Below are 12,585 nucleotides of genomic sequence, written 5' to 3'. Positions count from 1 at the left end.
AATCCGAAGAAAAGGCAGTACCGAATTAGTCTCTTTGTTCACAACCATCACATATTAGGTCGCTAAGAGTGCCATTTACAGGAGAAGTTGGAAGAAAACTTCTGCGAGATCAGGATTTTGCGGTTACCTTGCATGTAATCAAAAGGGTATGAAGACGACACCCACAAAAGTGAAGATAGATAACAAGATGAACTCCCACACAAAGTAGTCATAGCTTGCGGAAGCAGATCCAAACATCTCTCTGCGGTCATGCAGATTGCAGACCACCCATCATTAGGTCAGTCAAATCAAAATTTTTTACGGGGCCATCAGGGACCCTCTTATCTCTCAGGAATTACATGTTTCTCTAGCGCCACAAGGCAAGTGCGACTGAAACTAAAGGAAAAAGAAAAATTCCAAGAAGGGAGGGGATGTGTCGTTAGAACACAGAAGCCTCCTTAAACTGCCTCAAAATTTTCGCCATTGCTCAGGCAACTCCTGTACACAAGAAAATTGACCATCACCAAAACTAGGAAGCTCCACAAACCTGCTGTTTCTCCCGCTCTCCAAGAGCATTGTAGTTACTAATTATGCCGAAGAAAAGTCAAAAAGCACCTCATGTTGTCTGGCTTTCTTCTCTAAATTCCCAAGGCTTCTAAAATGAACGGATATATTTTTAAACATTTCAATTCTTCTTCTTCTCTTTCTCCATCTGACCCCAGCACGTAAAAAGTTGCGGGGTGGAAGTGACCTTAACTTACTCAGTTATGAGGTTAGCACCTTGAAAAGATAACTGGCTTTGCTTAATCAGAATCTTTTCCGGAACTTATAGGCAAGTCCCCGTTACAAAAGTCCACTCCATTCGCCGATGTGGGTGGACTTCCCTGATGGTTCTCCTCAAGAGTGCTGCTTCGAGCTCTACCAGGTCTAGTACGGACATTAGAACCCACCGGAAAGGGAACCTGCAAATTTGAGTATTCCCATATTGAATGAAACTGTTTTCTTGTGTTATTTTTTTCTCTTATTGTTTATGTTCTTGCTTCAGTTACTTTCGATTGTTGTGTATTATCCCAAATCTCATTATCACTGCTGCTCAAAGAATCCTCTCCAGGTTCAGTGCATTAGCTAATTCAGGAGTGGCATCAAAGGCTGAAATATTGAGTTAGGATTAAATTTTCAATGCAGTCATGACCCAGCAGAATCACTATTCATGTGTGAGATTATCCTATCATTACCTGATCACCAGCATTGGGCCCTTCAGTGTTGAAGAGGATAGGCCGGCAGCGTTTATCCTCATTCATCAAGCTTGAATTTTGGAAATGTGCAATGAGAGCAGCTTTGCCTTGTATACGAGCATATGCAAGAGAAGCAACCTTCTCGCTGTTGAACTTTTCCCATTTTTTCCCGTTAAATGCCTGGCAGATATAGATGAACCTTTAAGATACTTTGTCAACCATTCTTCTGAAAATTATTAAGCTCACAACAACAAACCTTATAAAAGGTGACGATTTGACCTGGCTCAGTCATATTGATAAAAGCATATCCCACATTGCACTTGTTCTGCAAAAGATGTTTAATACATATGTATTTTATTATCCTTCAAGGCCCAACAGTTGTATCATCAAGAACAATGAAGTAAAATGAGCACTATGTCAAATTATAGGCCTATGCATGTTATAAGACGTGTTCAAGAACAAAGTGCTTGCCTTGAAGTCAATTGGTAGATAAAGGAAATCATAAGTTCCTCGGAGGCGCTCGTCAATTGCAGCCAAAAGCATCTTTGAGGTATACCTGCCATAGGAACAATACAAGCATTCAAGTAATGCAGAGAGAAAAGATGGCTTTACAAACAACTAAATATATTTTCCTTGCATCAAAATGTGAATGATGTAAAATCTAAATTTTTTCCTTAAGCTCAGCAAGAAAACATATTACACAAGAATGATAAGAGAGGAAGTGTACTCCTTGATCAGCTCAACCTCTTAAGGTAGAAACAAGTTAGAGCAAGCTGCTCCAAGTACTAGCAGGAGCTCGTAGACAAATAATAACTGTTTTGACCTATCATAATGCCAGCACAAGGGAAGTGATGCTCAAGAATAACCCACAATGCTTGCAACATTAGATGCACCTTCAAACAAGAACTGCATATCACCTCTTTAGTGTGCAAAGTACTTGAAGGACTGAAATCTGACTACGAGTAGCATGGACAGCCAAAACACCAGCGGGCAAACAGGCGACTAATTTAGTAAAGCTATTAATTCACATTTCTCCATTTCCAAATATTCATGAATGTTTATGATTTATCTTCCGAAACAAGTACAGGAAGCTGTCAATATATACAAGTCACACAATTTAGATGGAGAAATTAGCAAACATTTTAGAATGTGATCTGAAACACACACAAAGGCACATTAGCAGAGTATCTAGTCTAATTACCAGGGTTCTATTATTTGCACCTAGATTTGAGATAGATCTCATCAATCAATAGGTCTGGACAGGTTTGGGCCGAGCTGGCGTAGAAAAAGGGAAGTTGGGATTAGGTGGTCAGGCTAGGTAAGGCATCAGGCCAGAAAACCTCTACCAAGCTTGCCAATGATTAGAAATATACCTCAAAACTCATCAGGCCTAGAAGGGTCGCACGAGACCAAGAGAACTATTTACCCCTACCTCATAGTTCAAAAAATAAATCAGGCCTAGACCATGCCTGTCCATCAAGCCAAAATGCATTGTCCAAGGCCACTCGAATTATGGGTGGGCTGGTCAGGCCACTAGGAACACAATCACCTCTAATTAAAGATACTACGCATATTAATGCATGAATTGATACTGTGCGAGAATTAAAACACACAATTCTAACTCTAGGTCCTTGAACCTGAAATTAGGAGAGACATACTTGTTAGGGATATTCTTGATCATAAGGGTTGTCCTGCTGTCTTCCCCTCGAATTATGCGGTCAATGTCAAGTTCAAATTGCCTTTTGTTGTCAGCTTGACTAGAAGCAGCTTCATTTCTACGGCTTCTAACCCGTTCATTTGGAAAATCAAATGAATTTAATACTGGCATCATTTGACTTCTGCCTGGAAATAGCATGCACCTCTGTTGAGGGGATTGGAATCCAATGATTTTAGGGGGAATTGGCAGGTCCATGCAGTTGCCACTGGGCGGAAAGACATTATTGGGAACAAAATCCACTGAAGTGAGCGAGTTATCAGACATTCTTGCATTCCCCAAAGATCCCGGATGAAAACTAGAAGCCTCAGGAGATTCCCCAGCATAGGCTTGTTGCCTCTCCCAAATGGTTAAATTGACAGCTGGTGCTGATCCAACATGGTGAATATTTCGTGGCATGCCTGCATTTAGCATCTGAGACGGTCCCCTGGGAAAACCATGCAGCCTTGGCACAGGACGGGCAGCACATAATCCATTAGCAAATGATGGCGAGTTTGGCCACCCCATGCCTGGAGGTTGATGGTGATAGGAGTTGCCCCATGTGTAATGACGCCCAGGGATAGGGCTGCTTCCATTACCAGCAGACCCAAAAACTGAGAAAAGAGAGCTCAAATGACTTTGTGTAACAAGAGAAACATTAACGCACTTAAAACTAGATAAATACCACGATGGTTGTTTCATTTCTTCCTTTTTTTTGCAGGAGAAAGCAAACTTACCTGATCTATAGATAATTCTATGATGAAGCTAATAGCGAACTGGTGACAATAACTGTTTTCTCCACATGCTAAAATGTTAGTTAAAAGATATAATAGCACTGTTCATGACCAACCAGCTTTTACTTCAGTGTGGGCTAAACTTAGAAAGCATCTCAGAGAATCAAAGGCAGTGTTACTAAATATCTGTGATGCGGACTTGAGATACAATCTGATAGTCAGCACGATCATTTAAAATGAGTAACAAGCAAGTCTTTCAAAAGTGAGTGAGTTCTTATGTGCGTGTGCTGATTAAGTTGTTCAGCATGGTTTGGTTCTGTGTAGGTACACAAACACTGGAATAACCTTTAACCTAAATATGTCATGCACAAGGAAAAGTGTATTGAATGCAAAAATCAGCTCAATTTGACATAATCATACTCTAGGCGCCTTACTTACCACCACCTTGATTGCTGTCCAAAGAGTGTCCATTGGATCCAACCCTGCATAATTGCCAGCTATCGATTGCTTCTGGTGGTCTGGAATTGGCACTTGTACCGACAGTAGTAGGAGGCACTAAATGAGCTGCACTATATCCATCTTGACAGTCTGGAAGTGAATGGGGATGAATATTTGGGGATGCCCGCATATCGAGATTCAATTGTCCTTGCGATTGAATAGATTGTTTGCCAACTGATCCAACTCCCACCAGAGAGGGCAAGCTACTTGGAACACTAGAAGAAATACCATGGTGAAAAGTGCTTTCAAGAAGTGGGCCCCGTATTACGGGGTGCATACCGAAAACAGCTCCATTACCCATGCCATTGGATATTAGTGCCCCCACTGGAATAGGTCCTGTAAGTCACACATATTTAGACAAATGCTTGCAGATAGGAAAATAGGCTTTAAATAGAATATCTTTTAAGCAAAAGCTACCAGAAAGTGTAGCAGTTGAGTGATTTTGAGGAGTATTCTGCTGAAGAAAGAGGTCATATTCATTGTGCTCCACCTTCAGAAGGGGTTGGACCAAACTGCAGCCAGTTGGAGGAAATTTAGTAAGAAGTCAAGGACCAGAAGTCAATCACAACCATACAGAATAAACTTCGGACTAGCAATTCAGTCAAATTCAGTGAGCAAATGCAGATGTTAAATCTAAGAGGCAAGAAAAAAACAGTCGAGGACTGGCATGTACTTAGCTAACACTTTATTTCTGGAGACACTTAACCTTTGAATATTTTATTAAAATTCAATGCTCAGTTAAACAAAAAAGCTCAAAAGAAAAGCAATGAACTACTGTCCTTGCCAAATTTTAACTTTTTTTAAGAAAACGTAAAAAATAAAAGCAGATTGAATATGTAAAATTTTCAAAGACAAACAGAGGTTGTTGCTGGCTAACTTACCCTTTCGTTTCTCCAGGACCACTTGTCTCGACTGTAATCCTCTTTCCGGAAATCTCACTCTTATTCAAGGCACGATGAGCTGCCTCTGCCGCTCTAATATCATAATATTCAATATATTTGTTATGGCCACCATGCTGGGCTTGACGGATCTGGAATCAAGTAAAGCATTAAAGCATTAATTGATCCAAGAAAAGCATTGAGCAAAGCAGTTTTTCTTTCTCGAAAGGAAAAAAAAAAAAAAAGCAAAAGAGTCACCTCTTTGATTTCTCCATAGCTGCCAAAAATATGGCAAAGTTCTTTGTTTGAAACAGAAGAATCAAGATTCGATACCACAACTGCGCCCTGATTGACATCTTCCTCCGAAGCGTTTTCCTGAGATATAATCAAGAGTCATGCTATAAGACCCATGTGGATGCTAATATAAAATTTTATGACTTAAGGAATTGGAAAGACAGCTAAAAATGATCAGAATCCACAAATAAGGCTAACCCTGAATGGAAATTAGAATGAATAAAACGAGATGAAACATGTAAACACCATTGCTAACCTTTGGAACTGAATAATGTATGTCAAGTTTCCTACGCCTCAGTGCTTTGCCTTGGAGCGCCTGCATTGCTTTATGGGCCGCTCTAATATCATAATATGATATTATTACAAAACCACGATGCTTGCATGCTGTATAAAGGGTGCGGATATCTCCATATGACTGTTCATACATCCAGCAGGACAGTTACATCAGATTTCTCAAATAGACAATACTCAAGCATACGCAATGATGCAGAAAATACAGAAAAACAAACCTTGAAAATAGATTGGAGCTCAGAATCTTCAACATTACTACTTATGTTTCTCACAAACAAGGTTCTCGAAGGATGTTCACCATGAGGGTGCTCACCAGCTACCAAGCCATTACCTCCTGATTGGACATGAGAAATTCCACCTGGATATTCAAAATATTTTTGTCCAACAGAGGAAGCCTCGTCTTCTAAATCCATTCCCCCAACATTACTAAAAAAATCCAACTCCTCAACATCCTCACTAGAAGGCGGTGGAACAAAATCCAGCCCATCAGTTACTCCAGAAAGCAACTCATCGTCATCAGGAAGAAGATTTCCAATCGTCTGGGCTTCAACTTCATCAGTAGAAACAAATGGCTCCTCTTCCTCATAGTGGGAGGCTATAGTGCCAACAGAATGGCCATATGGTGCATTGTGGGATGACAACATTACTGGTAAAATCACAGCCCAGCATCAAAAAATTGAGTCCATATACATATATGTCAAAACATTTAAACAACCAGCAACATTTATCCATGAGGAGAATATAGAATCTGTTGAATAGTGAGCGTGTTCTGATATTTAAACAGTTCAAACTCATGGCCAAGTGATGCATTTATGCAGAAGTAAACAAACCATCCAAAGAGAAACCCAAGTAGAGGGAGAGCAGAGGCATACTCTTCCGGCTAAATAGCTCAGAGAACGAGCTGGAGAAAAGACTGTTCTCATGGTTGGCTCCCATCACATTAATGCAATGACGGTCAGGTGCTGCATATGATGCTGGTTGTGCATTCAAATTAGACTGTGATCCTGGAGTGTTGTCCATTGGTCTTGCCAAAGCTGGAAATTGAGAGACTGCTCTTGCCCCTACTGCATGCTTATCCACCTTGAAATTAATTTTCTGATGCACTTTGAAAGATTCAAAATGGCCCAGAGACTTGGTTGTTCGAGATTTCGTTGGTATAACTTCTTCTGAGAGTGATAAAGTAAATGGCTCCCTCATGTCTGTTCCTGAGACCATCAAAGCTTACCTTAGTAAGATATAGAGATGATAATATCATAATGCCATTCATGAAAAATCAGTGACACGACAAAATTCAGGATTGATGAAAATAATCATGGACTTACTCCACATGATTTTTTGCCATCAGGCCACAGAGCCACAAATCCTTTTTTTTTTGTTTTTTTGGTAGAAGTATCACGAAAACAAAGAGAAACGGATTACATATCAGAAGTAGCAACTGAGAGTAGTAATAAGAATTATATCCCCAAAAGAAACACGCGATTTTATCATGACTGTCCACATAAATATGGTGCTGTAACTGGTATATCTCGGTTATCTAAGAATAATTACTTCGAGAGAGAGAAAACTTCCCTTGAATAGACAAGTTCTCTGGAACCATTACAATACAATGTCCCATAGATTTGTTTCCCTTAACCCCTTCAACCCTTACTATGGCGTTTCTGAAATTCTACATGCGTATGCATGTGTCTGGGTCTAGTCTGGTTCTCCTCACAGAATTCTGCTATTATCATTTCCCATATCCTTCTGATGCACTCCCCTTGTCATATTACATCTATTACATACCAAATGGTTTTTTAAAAGCTCACTTTTGATTTTTTTTAAATTCCACTGAATAATGCAGGCTCTCATTGTGAGAGCTATAGCAAATCATGTTGGATCACTTTTCCATTGGATGAACAGTTAAAGTAACTCGGTGGATTACATGCTGAAAGTAAAAGGAAGATCTGCACCACATCGGAATTTCTTTCTCAATTATCTTTTATGTACCATGTGGGAAGAAACGCCAAAAACGTAATAAGCTTATCTCCGAAGAAAACCCTTTGGGATAGAAACTGCAACACTGTGGATGGATAGTTAACCATCACCTAAATAACCTAGCTCATACACAATTACCATAGTCCTCAGTGATGTTGCAAGTGCCCCTAACAAAGAGACCAGCAGCTCCAATAAAAAAAAAAAATACTGGATTTACATCACTCAGAAAAGACCAGCTGTATAGCCAAAATATGGCAGATGAACCTGCCGAGTATTCTACGATGTTATGGTAATATTGAGTTGCTAGCCTAGAAAAGACTTGGTGGTTATTTAGAAGAAGGCATCGATTATAATTTAATTTTAACCCGAAACACCGCTTATTCGATGTTATGCCAAACAATAGTTTTGATGGGCACAGTTAGGTTAATAAGATACAAAGCAATCTCTCTGAAGTAGGATTTTCAAACGTATCATCTTCAGCACAACAAAAAAGGTACCGAAAGGGTTCAAAGAGTTTAATTTGTTTAAAAGAAACAACAGCCATGTAGAAAGTTTAAGCATTCAAAGAATAACATCCAAAATCAACACTTTTTCTCTCTATCTAGATTGATCAAACTTATGCACTGAATCATTCTAAGGCAAGTTAGTTCTTTGTAAGAGCAAAAGCAATTGACAAAGTTTAGCTTCCATAGAAAAATATCCACAGGCACTCTTTGCCTCTCCATCTCCCGCTTTCTGACCAATCAAACTTCCAAGAAGAAGGAAGGCATGTTCACTTCAGAGTCCTGCTTGCTACTAAAATGATCGCAAAAAAACAATACCACTGCTGTCTCATGGAAATGAGCATAAGCTTGCTTACTAAATCTATGCACCTGCTTCATAAATTCCTCTAACATTAAATTTATTCTAGAAATTGCCAGGAAGTTGATTTACCCTGCTTGCCAAATTTTCAATGGACACGACAACATTGCCAAGATTTCCATAAGACACAAGTCTAAAGGGGCTAAAACTAAGAAAGCACAAAACTCGTAGTTTTGAATTGAATAGCAGACCTGAGGTGACTTCTGCACAAGGTTCTGCGAGCTAATAATCTCTATGGCCCACTTACCATCTGTGTTTTGGCAAACTGAACCCATAACTAGCACCTTGTCTTAAATTGTTAACATGACAACGCACAGAAAGAATCAGACTCACGTGACTGACCATAATGATCAGGCATAGAACGGACTTGCAACAGTTAGCTTGACTCTGCATGTTATATTAATGGGCCTCAGGACTAGAAATAAAACATAGAGATTACCAATTTTCCACAATCAAGTTCATTTGATGTGTATGTTTCAAACGAATGCAGCTATGGCAAAGCAGTAAAGCAAGTAAAGGGAAAAGGTGATGATAAAAGCTGCAGTTGACACCTTATTGGGAAAACTTGAATCTTTAGTGAAGTACAGACATATCGACAATCCCCCCCTTGAGTCCATCATTGGAGACGACATGGAGAAAGCTAGAATCTACAGTGACTTGGGAACTCTAAAAGGAGGCCATCCTCAGATCATATCCCCTCGCACTCGCTCAACAAACCATGGCAGAGAAATTGAAATGCTGAGCAGCCACCAAAATCTGCAGAACACATACAGCATGAGTTACTTGAAAATGCGTCTAGTTAAACAAAGTCTCCTTTCTGACAGCTGCAAAGTTAAATTAACACGTAATAAACCACTGCCGTCACTAGAGCCAGAAAGCACAGAATTTGAGGACCTGATGATCTATCTGGTAGAGCATTCTACAGATGATCAGATGATCCAGCCCGAGATCAATTTTCTGGAAGTAGAGATATCCAAATTATATTCACTAGAGTAAAGAAAGGCCGATCCTTTGCCGCTAATTGGCAGCCTCAGCGAGCAATTCAGAAGCAGATCAGCAAGATCAGAGAGCAAACCAAGAGAAGAAGGAGAAAGGAGGCATCAGAACATTTCACAGAAGCCTAATCAGCTCACTCCCAAGAAAGGCAAAGAAAAACCTAAAGTTGAGCTCCCGATAGCACAGTCCCCCCCGCAGGTGTTGCCAAATCAGGAACGAAATCCACACTCTCGAGCCCAAAACGGTACTGATCGAAGCACCAAAGCACGCAAGCGGCACACATCACCAAATCAAGCGCTCGAAACAGCAACAGCCGAACGCCAAAACACGGACGCCGAGCACGCACCTCAGGCTCGAAACGGGAGAGACCGAATTGCGAGAACCAGGGGACGAGCGAGAACAATTATAAGCGCAGCAAGAGGAAAGAGAAAGAGAGAGATAGGCAGAGAATGAGGAAAAGGAATAAATTACGGCAGAAGGCAAGGGAGAGAGAGCCGATGGGATCACCTCTCGGGCATCTTTGCCGTGCAAGATCCTCCAAAGCCTAACCCCTCCCCTCCCGAAAATCTCCTCCCCATTCCTCTCCCCTTCCCCGCATTGCACGTCAGCCTCGGCATTTCGCTGCCTTCGAGCACATGATCTCCTCCAGCGGAGGAAGCAAACCCATCCAAATTCCCCCGCGGCGGCACCGTCGCCTCCCCCTCCCCGCCCCTCCTCCCGCTTCAGTCTTCTGCCGAGCTCAATTCCGCCTGATCGGAAACCGTCAAGGTCTCCGGCGAGCCACCGTGCTCCCGCCACAGAGAGAGAGAGAGAGAGAGAGAGAGATAGAGAGAGAGTGCGTGCGTGATTGAGAGAGAGCTCCTTCCTCCTTTTCCCGTGATTTGAACGAACGGAGAAAACAGTAGGACGGTGTTTTGGGGAACGCGACCGGACCCGACCCCTATAAACCAGCTTGACACAGTGACGGAGGGTCGCCGTTAACTGTTTAACGGCGTGAAGTCGTGACGGCGTCGGGGGTGGGTCGCAGCTATTACTGAAAGCGAGAAAAAAAAAGAGAGAGAGAGAGAGAGAGAGAGAAAGTCTTTTTTTTGCTTTTTGCGAATTCTTTTTTTCCCGGTTGCGTGGATTAACAGATATCTTCCCTGTCCGAACAAATTCCACGCTGGCAGAGGTTGGAGGTAAGTTAGTTATAATATGGCGTTGAAGGTGGGGTGGGGGTGGGGGCGGAATTTACTCTCTTGCCCCTGCGATCATAGGGTACGGTTGACCCGTTCGGGTAAATTTGGTTAGGTAGTTTGGGGAACGGGTGGAACTTTTGCTGCCCTCCCCCCCTCCCCTCTTTAATTTGGTGGGGCACGCCTCCGCGGTGATTAAATCGTGACGCGGAGTCTTGCGTTTGCGGTCAACCACGAGGACGAACGACGCTTGTTGAGAGACCGATCGGAAAATTTATCAAATGCCGTATTTGTCTCGATCTCGGTTTCTATTTCTCTCGTGTTATATGTAATTATGTTATATCGAGATATTTCTTACTGAATATGCCTGATAATTGAAGCATTGGCTTTCGCTAATAAGATCGTCTCTCCTCATTAATGAAATTAAAAATGAATCACGCGTGGTGCCGATATAGCATAATGAATTCCATGCGTCTCTATAGCCGAGTAGATCATGAGTTCATGATTGCATCCAATAAATAAAAGAACGGTTACAATTTATGTTTTTATACGTTGGGTTATACTCATAACCTTGTAATTTTCAAGTAATATGCGTGTATGTTGAGCCGCTTTCATTTATTATCATGTCGTATCTGTTCGCATTCCGAAATTTTAACGGTCAATAATATCAAGTCAAGTGTATAATAAATTCATTAATAATGAAAAGTCAAAAGTGCACACGTTTCAGTGAAATTATTTAATAGAAAAAGAATTGGGAAAAATAGGTGTCCCCTGATTAATGGCGATTTCCAATGGGTCATATGTACGGAGAACAAAAAAAATAAAGCCGTTTCTTTTTTATCCGATCGGGCCGGGCAAAAAAAACAAAATAACGTGGGATATTTCCCCTTTGTTTTTTACGTAGACGCTCACGGCAACGAGGATTAGGTAATCTCCCACATGCCGGCCTACGGTCGTACGGTGGACGCGACCTGGTCCTGGACACGCGTCGTGCGGCCAGTGGCCCAAGGGCGCGTGGGAGATAGAGAAGGGGAGTCCGGGGGCACCGACGTGTCGAGCGGTGACTGGCTTCGCGGTGTCCCGGCGTTTCGGATGAACCAATCATGGAGCATGTTAGTACAGGTAAAGTGGCAGGCGGAGCCAGATCCAAATTTCAGTTTTTGCTTTTTAAGACAGCGAGCGTCTCCGTCTCGTCTACAGTTTCCTGTTGCCGGAATGATTTTAAATTATTTAATCTCTGTTTTTTTTCTTTTTTTGGGCTAAGGTTTTTACTTATTTACTCTCGTTATACAGTCGCGCGTATATAAAGGGACCCCCTTCAGATGAGATCCTACACAAGTTATTAGTTAGAAAATTGCAACAGCTCCGGCAATTTCTTTTTATTGAGGTTGGATTTTTATTATGATACGAAGAGATTAGCCACATGTTTAAATTGCAAAGTCAAAATCCTATGAGAGAGTAGCTAATTACTCTAGATTGCTGGGGAAAAGTAAGATTAAGACTTGAAATATGTCTAGGGCCTAATGTATGTGTTGTTAAGATTGACTTCTTTGAACTTTTGAAAGGAACAAGATGTTCATGAAAGATTGATCACACAAACAAGCATTTAACTGATGTAGAAAACCTCTCGACTAGTATCAAAATCCATAGGGAAAATTATCGCTCATATAAGTAAAAATAAAAACCTTGATACATTGTTCTTTCTTGTCAAGAGAATATATGCATAGAAAAAGTAATCTGACATAGTTACGATAGGTTTACCTATCCCAAGTTTAGGCTTAGGTCCGTCCCTAATCTAGCTCTTAAGTTCATGAGCGGTGGTTTTGGCTTGAGTCATGCTCGCCCTTTTTCGATAAAACTGCGTTGTTTTAATTTTATTTAAAAAGAAAAATGGAAAGAAAAATTCAAGACATGGAATGTACGTGTGCAGACTGCACAGCTAGGTTTTTGAAGCGGAGGGGAGAAGGGACGGAAAGA

At 41.2% G+C, this 12,585-nt stretch overlaps 1 protein-coding gene across 3 annotated transcripts; it reads right to left on the bottom strand.

The window, feature by feature from the left end:
• Positions 1-157: 157 nt before the first annotated feature.
• Positions 158-10,090, bottom strand: LOC104433728 (protein MEI2-like 4). 3 transcript variants are annotated; one of them, XM_010046581.3, is made up of 14 exons: positions 9,941-10,090; positions 8,989-9,193; positions 6,475-6,801; positions 5,821-6,248; positions 5,568-5,726; positions 5,276-5,392; positions 5,021-5,169; positions 4,557-4,651; positions 4,080-4,475; positions 2,873-3,521; positions 1,686-1,770; positions 1,471-1,539; positions 1,215-1,394; positions 158-941 (listed from the first exon to the last, which is right to left on the bottom strand). In XM_010046581.3, the coding sequence occupies exons 3-14, from the start codon at positions 6,797-6,799 to the stop codon at positions 783-785; spliced, it is 2,811 nt and encodes a 936-aa protein (XP_010044883.1). In that variant the 5' UTR covers positions 6,800-6,801; positions 8,989-9,193; positions 9,941-10,090; the 3' UTR covers positions 158-782. The 3 variants fall into 3 exon arrangements, with proteins under 3 accessions (XP_010044883.1, XP_010044881.1, XP_010044882.1); XM_010046579.3 differs by having other exon boundaries at positions 6,475-6,807; positions 9,941-10,089; XM_010046580.3 differs by lacking the exon at positions 9,941-10,090 and adding an exon at positions 9,594-9,726 and having other exon boundaries at positions 6,475-6,807.
• Between the last annotated feature and the right edge of the window lie 2,495 nt (positions 10,091-12,585).

Source organism: Eucalyptus grandis, chromosome 2, assembly GCF_016545825.1.
Source record: "Eucalyptus grandis isolate ANBG69807.140 chromosome 2, ASM1654582v1, whole genome shotgun sequence".
Taxonomy (NCBI): domain Eukaryota; kingdom Viridiplantae; phylum Streptophyta; class Magnoliopsida; order Myrtales; family Myrtaceae; genus Eucalyptus; species Eucalyptus grandis.
This window is presented reverse-complemented; position numbering and strand designations above follow the sequence as displayed.